The sequence below is a fragment of the Mixophyes fleayi genome, chromosome 2 (assembly GCF_038048845.1).
Source record: "Mixophyes fleayi isolate aMixFle1 chromosome 2, aMixFle1.hap1, whole genome shotgun sequence".
In the NCBI taxonomy this organism is placed as follows: Eukaryota; Metazoa; Chordata; class Amphibia; order Anura; family Limnodynastidae; genus Mixophyes; species Mixophyes fleayi.
In genome coordinates this window covers 264,103,724-264,116,022 of record NC_134403.1, presented here as the reverse complement: position 1 = coordinate 264,116,022, position 12,299 = coordinate 264,103,724, and the positions used below count along the sequence as shown (strand labels likewise).

The 12,299-nt window shown below is 39.0% G+C and overlaps 1 protein-coding gene across 5 annotated transcripts in view; it reads right to left on the bottom strand.

Moving 5' to 3' along the window:
- Positions 1-610: 610 nt before the first annotated feature.
- Positions 611-12,299, bottom strand: part of TMCC2 (transmembrane and coiled-coil domain family 2) — a 59,226-nt gene continuing 47,537 nt past the window's right edge. For all 5 annotated transcript variants that reach the window (XM_075196111.1, XM_075196112.1, XM_075196115.1 and 2 more), the window contains 2 exons: positions 5,287-5,422; positions 611-3,658 (listed from right to left, as the gene is read on the bottom strand). In XM_075196111.1, coding sequence (XP_075052212.1) covers positions 3,347-3,658; positions 5,287-5,422 — 448 coding nt within the window. In that variant the 3' untranslated portion in view covers positions 611-3,346. The remainder of the gene's footprint in view (positions 3,659-5,286; positions 5,423-12,299) is intronic.

Here is a 12,299-nt window from a genome sequence, read left to right as displayed (position 1 = left end):
GCTGGAGAGAGCCCTAATTTTTTAAATGTAGGTCATGTTGATTTAATGGCAGGGATGGTTGGAGTTTCTAGATTTCATGTACCCATTTTTTTTCCCCAATAAGGTCTCCAAGGATCCAGACAAGCAGCAACTGATCTAAAGAAACCAGCAGCCACAGGTGGTGAAAGTGACAAGACAGGTAGGAGAGAGCAGGATCGTCTGCCAACTGTCCTGAATCTGGTGGGGCAGTCCCAAATTTGAGTGACTGTCATGCTTAGTCAGGATTTGGTCCGACTACAAGGACAGTTGGGAGGTATGTCCTGCTTCACACTGTACTGTTCGTGAAGGCAGAGTTGCGTGCAGCTAACAGTAGTGCACACAGTTTTGCCTGTGTATTAGTCTACAATGATAACGCCCTGTCTTAAGTGCACCAGGCAATCCCACACCCCCTTTGCAGTGGTATTAGGTGGGCCCCAGTCACTGCAGGTAGAATACTAGTCTTTTACCTAGTGTGTACGAGTCCTCAGGGTATATATTAATTTCAATTTTGACATCCACCTGTGGTGCACTTACCAGAAGCTAAACACAACTATGAACACCACCCTCTCTGAGTGAGACTCAGGCAACAACAGTTTTTAAATGTGTAAATTTTATTTTTCACACAGAAGCAAGAGAATGTAACACACAATCTTTGCCTTGTGATACGCGCGTTACATGAAACGGGAGGAGGGACAGGGAAAAGATGTAAACTTCTCCTCCCGAACATTACCAAAACACACAAATAAAATGTCACTCTCTTGCTAGAGAAATTGAGATTTACGATATGTACAGGTAAATTAAAGGGGAAGACCTCTCTCTCTAAATATATACATGTAATACTTCTGGTAAAAAATATCATCTAAAACATAGTGGAATAAAACAGTTTCACACATGTGATGTGGAGTGTCTATGCTGTTTGTAACTATTTGGCTATTTAAAGTTTTAAACCCTTTTTTTTTTACCTGCAAACTTCTCAATGCATTATAGAAAAACTACAAAAAAAATGTTAAGACAACTAGGAAAAACACAAAGAAATTGTGTTGCGATTTACAATTCAACATAACCAAAGATGGCTGCTTAAAGAATACCTGATGCTTACACTCAGTGGATGCAATTATTTTGTGGACTGAACCAATGTATTAATTCCACTAGGAAATAGTGGCATCACTGAGACACGTGGCATGCTTTAGCGATGTGAATACTTGCTAGTGACTGGGATGAATACTGGATGAATACTGGTTTAGCCCACAAAAAGTCTGCTTTCACTAGGCCTCGAAAAAAATCTTCTTTGGTGGTGGCGTGTGCCTCGATTTGCTTAGGTGTGCCTAGATTTCCGCCAAAGTGCATGGGTTTGCGGCGGTGTTTTGATGGGAGGAGTTGAGCAATATGTGGCTATGCTTTACACAATACAAAATAGGCACCAAATTTTGAGGGCCAGTACAAACTTTTCCTTTTTGCGGAACATGATTATTTGAAAGATTTCCACTCAACAAACATCTACTTATTGGGCTCATTCGTACATATGGGAACAAGCCCCAATAATGGATAAAAAAGCATGGGAAATGGATGAAAATATATGGAAACTAACATGCCCTTTGAAGCATTTTAAAGATGCATTTGTTTACGCCTTTGTCAAGCACTGCTCTTTTACCAATACTATCTATCATAATGCTAGTGCACATAAACACATGGGATTAAAATATTGGAATGCAGTGGTGGCAACAAGCCCATAAGAAACCATTCATCCTATTTTTAATGCACCTTTTAGACATTAGCGAATGAAAAGTACATGAACAGCAGATAGGTGTGAATGAGACTTTCCTTAATGGGGCACATTTTGGACCTTTCAGTTGCACTTCGGTGGAGAAGCGCAATTCTTTGCCTAATACAAAAAAGGTTCAAGCAGATAAATGTGCCACATGTATAAGTTCCCATCTCCCCTCACTCCCATGATTAATTGAAGTCACAATTGAGTCTAAATTGAGCAGTATTTTAGAAGACAAACTACTAAATGTATTGAAAGGAGCGGTTCTAAAATGGTAGGTGATTGGACTTTGATGTGACGGTAAAACTTCATATTTTGCCACTGCTCTGCAAACACAGGCACACTGGCATGTAACTTGATATGCGCTGGGCAGACTATATAAGCACACCCATGTAAAATCAAGGCATTCTACTGTACGCATCCCGTGTGCTTTATAAACGAGGCCCACTGGCTGTAGGACATAGGTACACTTTAATCTATCATCCTATGTAAATAAATAAATAAATATACAATATGCTTTAGCTTATAATAGGCAAGTTTGTGTTGGGGATAAATAAATACATAAACCTCCCCCTAAATACTATACTTTATGACATATGGGCCAATCTGCTATATCAATAAGAGAGCATAACTGCAATGTCAGCTGTTGTGTGCTTGCAGAGAGGCCACTGGTGCAATATAGCACTAAACAACGTATCATAGTTATTGCATTTCAATTAGAATAAATTAATCCTTGAAATAAATGGTGTCTACAGCCCCCCTCTTTGTGTAAACAGTATACTATTGATGTTTGTACTGCTGGCCACGCAGCAACCAACCCCATGCTGGTCCCACTTTAATAAAGGAACCTTAGAAAAAAGAAAGACATGAGGAGGGGCTAAAGACTCACTTTGCTCTAGAGATTCTTTCACCACCATCCTGCTCACCATACCCCTAATAGCCTCTGCACGTCAAAGCTTGTGTTTGTAGAAATGAATCTATACAGACCTTTTCATATTAAAAGTCAGGATGAGGGGTAGGTTCAGGCAGGGGTATTTCAGAACTTCACAATTCATAGCATACAAAACTATTTGAACTTTGCAAGGTTTGACATCCCATTATGCAAAGCATTGAGTCATAATTGCATTGCAATCACCACTTCTCTTCAAGCTCTGTAGGTTCTCCCGTGAAACAATAGACAGAGACTTGTACCAAAGTTGCTCATTCCATAGCTGTCACGTCTCGTAAGTTGTAACACAAGCACTATATTTGCTTTATATGTTGCAGAAACACATGTCCTGTTGCATACTTTCAGTGTTACTCCATGTTCTGGGCAGCACCTACTTATAGCCAACCATCACATTCTCTTACCGCTTTCCATCCTCATGTCCGATGCCTAAGTAGCAAATTGCTGCCCATTTAAAGAAGAAAAAATTCTATATAGGTATATCAATATATGCATACATGGATAAATCCAGATAAATATATATATAGAAGGAACTGGGCAGTATCTCCTGCAAAGGTGATTCTCCACAGAGGTGGAGATGGGATAAGGGTGCAGGTTAGAAACCTTGGGAGGAGGAATCAGCTGGGCAGGAGAACATGTTCCAGACAGTAAGTAACACAATCCCAGTGCCTCCAGAGTGTCAGCAGGGAAAGGAGGAAGAGCAGGGAGGACAAAAGGCGTAGTCGTGTTTTAACCAGTGGTGTGATGAAGCTGGCAGCAGTAGATACAAAGACTAGTAGTACGGCCATTAGGGCTAGCAGCACGTTGATGAACTTGCCTAGCAAAGCCCGAGCATTGGCATTTTCTACCCCTTCCAGTTGCACAACCTGTTGCTGCTGTTGTTGCAATTCTAGCTTGGTGATACGGGTAAGACAAGACTCCACCGCTTCCTGAAATGGAAAGAGACAGGTAATTAAGAATTATTTAAACAAGAGGATGGGAGCAAAGCTTTGGATTTCTTGATTAAAGGTATCCCCCCCTGTTTTGTATGCTTTGCAATAGCATTTATCCATTTTTTTTTGGGTTAAAAATGTGTACAGAAAATCTTGCCGTACATTCAGTGACAGTGTGCGCTGCAAACAGCAAGTCAAACTACCCATTTAAAAGCACCACAATTGGTCTTGTTGTCTATTCAGATAAAACCTCCACATGTGTTTATTAGAAATTTCTCCCACTGCCCCCAACCTCCATCTGCATTACTCCTCTGCAGATAGAATTAGTTTATTTTCTTATCAAACATTTGTTTACAAGGGAGAAAGGTGTGAAGGAAAGGACAAAAAGGAACAACCACGGGCGGCTGACAGAAGTGTGCACAATTGGTGAGCAACAATCATATCATTCAATGGCCTCATAAGTGGTCTTTGGGCCCACAAGATACACATTAGCTTCATGGGGAATCATCAGATCACATTCTGAGATCAAGATACCAACTTAAAGTGTTCACACAGCCCAAGCAGAGTATTAACCTATGACTGGCTAGATAAGCTGACCAGTCATGGACTGACCAGTAACATAGCCTCTGTGACATAAAAGTCAATAGTTAGGGGACCAAAGAGGGAAAATGACAATGGTCAGCTGCATATGACCCCTGGAAGGGCAACACGACACCTCCGGGATAACTATTACCAACCACATGCTCACTGCCACAGAATGATCGTCATAAAACATAGGACATAAAAACAGACAGCATTTTCCCATTTACTTCCTGACGTGCAACACAAATAAGGAAAGCATAATGTTGAGATTAGAGTCACTTTAAAGGGAAGAAGCAGGAGTGAAAATATGCTTATAGCTGTATAGTTACAGATCAGTTCCATGATATATAACTTAGACTATACAATAAAGCTTGGTCAGTAAGGGCAAAGTATGAACTATGGGCACTAGCAGAAGTTTAATGGGTGCAAAATGCTATGTATAAGATAAGAATACTATTTAAATTGGGCGGGGGGGAGCGTTCTCCAGATTTTATTGGGATAGAATAAGAATAAATAAGAAAGTAGACAAATCTGACAAAATGTTTCCAATAAAAAAAACTATATATTTAAAAGGACAAGTAGGCAGGAGGATTTATCTGGAAGATCCTCACAATCATAATTAATCCCCAAACCATAGTTTGAGTGGTCCATGAAGTCTGTAATTTATTACTACCCACATACAGTTTTACACTGGTGAATTCAATTTTATCTTTATTTTCAAAATTGAGTAGCATAATTACTGATGGAAAATGGATGAATGGGTAGTGGGTATGTAAGAGTTTTAAAATGAGTACTTTAAGTAATAAATGACTGCAGAAAAGAAGTTTGACTTGCAGATAGATATGTAAAATGTGTGGAGAGAATCGTTAGGAGGGGAAAGAACTCTTTCATGGTGAAATAGAAGTTAGACAAGAAAGGATAAAAGCAGAATAGTACCATAAAGCTTTTGGGTTGAGGCAGATGGTTTTAAGGTTTTGAGAGGATAGAAACATACAATATTAATTGAAGTTGTCCTAGTCACAGTGTCATATCCACATCTGTACCTGAATGTCCCTAGCCCGCTCATAAGATTGATAAGCAACTTTTTCCTCCATGCTAGCCAGCTCCTGCTTAAGCAGTGTCATCTCATTCTGATGGAGTTCTGTCAGGTCATTGAGCTGCTCTTCCAAACGTTCATACCTGTAAACAATGAAAGAACATGATCGAAAACTTCGCAATACATACTATTTTTTTTTTGTTAACTAAAACATTTACTGCTGTACTTTTTTGATATAGTGATGAAAAGGAAAAGTTTTATTATAAATGGCTAAGTGGTTAGCACTTCTGCCTTACAGCACTGGGGTCATGAGTTCAATTCCCGACTATGGCCTTCTCTGTGAGAAGTTTGTATGTTCTTCCCGTGTTTGCGTGGGTTTTCTCCAGGTGCTCCGGTTCTCTCCCACACTCCAAAAACATATACTGGTAGGTTATTTGGCTGCTAACAAATTGACCATAGTCTGTGTCTCAGTGTGTGTGTGTGTGTGTGTGTGTTTTAAGGAATTTAGATTGTAAGCCCCAATGGGGCAGAGACTGATGTGAGTGAGTTTTCTGTACAGCGCTGCGAAATTAGTGGCGCTATATAAATAAATGGTGATGATGATATATGGAAAAAAAGTATATACTAGGATGTACTGTCAGAAACACATTTGTGTTTTACGTTCTTATAGATTGATAATTTTGAATAAATTGTACTATTCAAAAACTCATAATTCTTCTCTGGCAGAGCACCCTTTTATAATTGATTCACTAATGGTATTCAAATCATTAGTTTACAAACCTCTCTAGAGAGCTGCAGTGCACAGCTCCAAATGCCTATTGGCAAAACCTCTCTTTGCATAAGATCATACCAAATAGCAGCCAGCCGCTAAAACACAGATTTGCATTTATTCAAAGAAGGAGTAGCACAAAATCTAGGAGCTAGATTCAAAAATAGTCAGATTTTTTAGTATGGGTATATAAATGCAGAGCATGTTGAGCCAGTGTGGATTATCTAAGAAATTTGTGGCTTATCTGTTGGTGAAAAGTGCACAATTACTATGCTGTCCATAAAAATCAATACCTAAAAGAATAAAATAAAATTAAATTATACGTTGGCAGGAGTGTAGTATACAAAATACATACACTGAGACAGCATATAAACATATAAAAGATGCCATAATAGACATACACACAGACAAGACATTTATAATTAGATTGACAATCTTTTTTTTAATGCAGTCAATTTTACTATAGTAAATTACCAAAATATGTATAGGCACAAAGACCTAAAACCAGGTGATGGACCTCTATAATTTGTATACAATTATGTAACCAGACACCTGCATGACAAGTATACAAAGCCTAACTATATCTGGTGACAAGTATACAAAACCTAACTATATCTGGTGACAAGTATACATAGCCTAGCCATATCTGGTGACAAGTATACAAGGCCTAACTATATCTGGTGACAAATATACATAGCCTAGCCATATCTGGTGATAAGTATACAAGGCCTAGCCATATCTGGTGACAAGTATACAAGGCCTAACTATATCTGGTGACAAGTATACATAGCCTAGCCATATCTGGTGACAAGTATACATAGCCTAGCCATATCTGGTGACAAGTATACAAGGCCTAACTATATCTGGTGACAAATATACATAGCCTAGCCATATCTGGTGATAAGTATACAAGGCCTAACTATATCTGGTGACAAGTATACATAGCCTAGCCATATCTGGTGATAAGTATACAAGGCCTAACTATATCTGGTGACAAGTATACAAGGCCTAGCCATATCTGGTGACAAGTATACAAGGCCTAACTATATCTGGTGACAAGTATACATAGCCTAGCCATATCTGGTGACAAGTATACATAGCCTAGCCATATCTGGTGACAAGTATACAAGGCCTAACTATATCTGGTGACAAGTATACAAGGCCTAGTCATATCTGGTGACAAGTATACAAGGCCTAACTATATCTGGTGACAAGTATACATAGCCTAGCCATATCTGGTGATAAGTATACAAGGCCTAACTATATCTGGTGACAAGTATACAAAGCCTAGCCATATACAAAGCCTAGCCATATCTGGTGACAAATATACAAAGCCTAGCCATATCTGATGACAAGTATACAAAGTATATATATCTGGTGATAAGTGAAGGAAGAGGATAGAGTAATATGCAGTATTAATGTCATGCTGAGTCACTACATTTGCATATAGGTCACTGTTTTTCTATGCTTATGGAGCAACTAATTTAAAAGTGACAGTTCCTCTATAACAACCTCTTAATAGACTTCACCCTATGTCTAGACTAAATTGCGTTACGAAAGGCCATTGGGCAGTGCAAATGTACAAGTAAATAAATGTATTTCCAATAGAAAATGAAAACATAGCCACTTGAAATAAAGGCACTGCTAGGTTTCTCCTAATTGTTAGGAGTTCTATGAAACATGAATTTTGTTCATTTTACCCTCAATCATGCTTCATATAACTCCTAGCAGTAAGGGGACATGGGCAACAATGATGGCAGTGGGTCAAATGTGTTAGTAGGATGAGTTTATAGGTGATGTTCACTTTGCATAATGTTTATTGGGGCCCACCTTCCAAACCGCAATGACTGGATGCACAGATTGCCAGTACAGTGGTTAATGTGGTCATGGACACATCAGTATGCACACGTGTACTATATGTCTGGGGATTTGAAAATAACACCCATTTTCTAAATAACTAGTTTTACCATACATGAATGAAGATATTATTATAAATTTGTTTCTTTATGCTTATTGTCCTAGAATTCAAACTATTTTAATATTACAATTATAATAAATATTGTAATATTATTATAATTATTGTAATATAATATTAGCTTTTGTATTACCTAAAATTATATTACCGAATATATTTTTTGATGATGTTTAGGAGCTGGACATTTTTTCTATGATTTTAATCCTTTACCTTCATTAAACTTTTACTTATGTTATTCTCTATAGCATTTTATTATGCAATTGTTGTTTGTGCGTGCCTTGGCCCTTTGCGCTTCATAAATGAGGCCCTTTATAATCAACACGAATTACTGAATTAAACAATATACCATACATAATTTAACTGTTCATATTTGACTAAGGGCATAGATAGGAATTGTGTTTCATGCCTGTAGCATTTCAAACTTGATTACATTTGGCACTTGTGGTAAACGCAAGTAAACTCAAGTCCACAAAACAACACACAACACAATGCTCCCGACTGCATTTGCTAATACTAGTATAATTAATAGTGAATTACAAATTACTTTTTCCTCTTCAATTCTCCATGATAGCCGTTACAATGGGTTAGTCTTCTAGCCTTAGAGAGAGGAAAATAGAAACGCAACAGGTTGTATACATAGTGCAGCTCCTCCTCTTCCCCTGTGTCTTTTTCCTGTCTATAGTAGAAGTAAAGAGAACAGGTAGTAGTTTTTGTTTACTTCCTTCTGTGGTCCCAGTAATGCACCGCTGGTGGTGCAAGCCAAGGATGTGTACTGGCTACTCAAGGACCGTTAGTTGCTACCATCTGTAGCAAACATGATAAAATCAAATGGAGCTTTGTAATTCAAATTTGAAAATGGCGCGCATGCACCGACAGAGGTGCTCAACCCACATGTGGAGTCTTCATCATGGAGGACCAGGCAGAGGAAGACATTTAGAAACACTAATATCAGGGAACCCTGTTCCCTGGACTTACAACTGGTCACTGCAAATGGAAAATGGAACACAGGAATAACCAGACATTTGCCAGCTGGATGGAGCCTGAACAGCTGAAGAGCACCCAGAAATGATGAAGAGGCGCAGAAATGGAGTTCAGTTCTAAAAGTGGTTGTAGCAATAGCCAGTCTATCAGCCAGGACTACTATTCCTTTAAAAACGGTGGTCCTCTGAGAGATCCTATCAATAGGAAGATGGAAAGTTGTGTAACAAAGATTCATATTTCTTCTGGATCTACCTAGAAATCACAGGTAGCTATGGTTTCAGACTATAGGTAGAGGCTCTTCATACAGATGTCCCGGAAGATATTAGTAGTAAATATTTGTTGAAAAGCATTGAAGTTATGCATAGGGAAATAGAATTCCTTTGCGAGGCATCAGTGGATACCATTACATTTTCAGCCAGAACTTCAATGGCAGAAGCTAGAAGAGCTCTCTGGAAGCGTCCATGGCCAGCAGACGCTTAATCTAAAAATAGTCTAGTGATACTTTCCTTTGAAGGTTCCTTGCTCTTTGGTGATAAACTAGACATCAGTATTCAGAAGTTTTCTGGGAGTAAATCTAACCACCTGTCACAGGATCGAAAGCTGAAGTATCCTCCACATCTCACCAACTCTTCAAAGATGTAAGAAATTCTAGGTCTGTGAGACAATACACCAGGCAAACTGGATAGAAGAGGAGGTCAAAAGACCTCATAATATTGCCTTCCCGAGTCCCCACTAACACCCGTCGGTGGCAGAATAACAGATAATGCAGAGATGAACACATTCTATTGAAGATCAATGGGTTATAAATATTGTCAGGAAAGGTTACAAGTTAGAATTTCATTACATAGAAAAACTCTTTGTGATCCCCACCGCCCCCCCCTACCAGAAAGGGTATACCCCATACAAATAGGCCATCTGAAAATAGATCAGAGAAGTCATTACACATGCCTACAAGAGAAAAATATGCAAGTTGCCAGAAAACCTGAAAGCTCAATCAACAAGAGCAGTGGTAACTTCTTAAGCACATAGGGCTTAATAGATAGGGCTTAATAGATCCATTATAGTTGATCTATTAAAAGGAATTAATAGTAAATATAATTTGCTTGTTTTTTACAGATCTCCACTAGAAAGACAGTGTAAGGATGGTGTCACACATGTTCTTCAACACTAGCACTTTTCCAGCTTCAGAAGTGTTATTATCACAGATGTAAAAGTCAGGGTTTTTAAATCTCACAGCTTATAATGGTCAATTAAAATGCTCTGTGTTACAGTGTCTGCTGAAATATAATATATTTCAATTGGAGGGCATTTTTATTGAGCGCTTTGGACACTTGTCTAAAGCGGTGTTGTCAGCATTTTAAAAACCTATTGAGCACTTGTTACTTCATCTACATTTAACTTGTAGAAATTGGTTATTTAAATTTGGAGTAATTAGACCCTGCAGTTTAAATGTGAAGAAAAAAACCTGTGTGGCACCACCAGAATACTTACAAGTGCATGTTAACTTCATGCATAAAAGAACATTTTTACTTTTTGGTTTAATTGCTCTTTAAAATAAAGCACTCAAAACCTCAGATTATCATACCAGCACACAGAAAACATGTTATTAAAACGTAGAAACCATTACCATAACACATTTCTATATGCTAGGTTTTTGAATCATATCTTAATATTTATTACATCTATATTAATATATGACATGTAGTGAGGCATTGCTGGATACTAACAAAAGGGAGTTAGAACCAGGAAACAGACTTAGACAGAGGATGATTCAATTGTATTGTATTAGCACTAGGGGGCGAACTGACTCACAGTTTAACCAGCCAGACAACAGCTGCTCTGCAAAGAATTTCTGTCTGATAAGTAACTGATCCCCTCCCTCTGCCACGTGCACACAGATATTACATTAACACAGAGATACAAACACAGTACTAACACAGAGATACACAAACTGCCATGTAAAAAAACACATGCAGACCAAAAGGGATCATTGTTGCAGCTAAGTGAAGTCTATGCTGGCTATCCCCCTCCATTGGGGGTACACAGAGGCTCATGCTTCCAGGGGAGGGCTGGACCTCAAAAATCAATTTTGGGCTGCCTGGTGATCCAGTGGCGAATGTGCTGCTGGCAGCCTATGCAATTGGTGCATAGGCGGCTGCATCGCATATTACTAGATGCGGCCAATTAATTGATAAAATACTATACTACTTCCCCTGCGGGGAAGGGGGCCCGTCCGAGGCAGCTCTGTAAATAAAAATCCTGAAAAAAAATAAAAATGAAAATATTTACCTTGCGGTCACATCAGCTGCGATCCGGCTCCCTCCCTGGTCCCCTGTTCAGTGCTGTGCTTGCAGTGAATGCTGGGCGTGATGTCACGCCCAGCATTCACTGCGAGCACAGCACGGAAGAGCGCAGAAGAGACTCAGCGGCGCGGAAAAAAGGAGAAGGGGATCGCACTTAAGGTAAGTTAAGGGGGCCCCTATATATATATATATATGTAAAAAAAAAGTGATTATATATATATATATATATAAATATATAATCACTTTTTTTTTTTTAACATATATATATGTTTTTTTTACACACACTAATATATATATATATATATATATATATATATATATATATATAATTATTTTTTCTTTGGGGCCCGGTGCACTGCATTGACCGGGGGCCCATAAAGTAGTTAAGTTGGCCCTGGCGAACACACACGCGAGCGTGTGTCTCACTTCTATGAAACACCTGCAATCCCACCAGCGAGCATCGGGCTTCTGATTTTCCAATAGAGGCAGTGAGTTTCTGTTTCCACTCCGCTCTACTTACAAAACAAGTTTTACAATTTGGGAGGAATAGATAAAAAGATTTTATTAGTGTGTTTTTAATCCATGTGTACCCAGAAAGGGTATCTGTGTCTATTGACTACAACCCTTTTTTATATTATGAATGGAGTCTGATGAACATTAAAAATATGTATGATTGGGGGCATGGTCTGGCGGCCATCGAGATCAGACGCACTCTCCGAGAGCTCCGTGGAGCCTGTTTCCATCTAAGGCTCCCCGCTATTGTTACTCAGCTCAGCCTGCCAATAAAACGTCTCCTTGCACCTACGGCACCCTCCGCTGTAGCCCAACTTCGTTTTGGGGTGCCCTGAGTGCTCTATTATAAGAGGTTTGCTGGGCTCCTGATTCCCCGTTTGCACACTCTATTCAACTCAATCCTGGCTGGTGGTTCTTGGTCCAGGGATTCTTTGGAGGCTCGGATCTCTGTTATTTATAAAGAGGGCAAAGATGTTTAC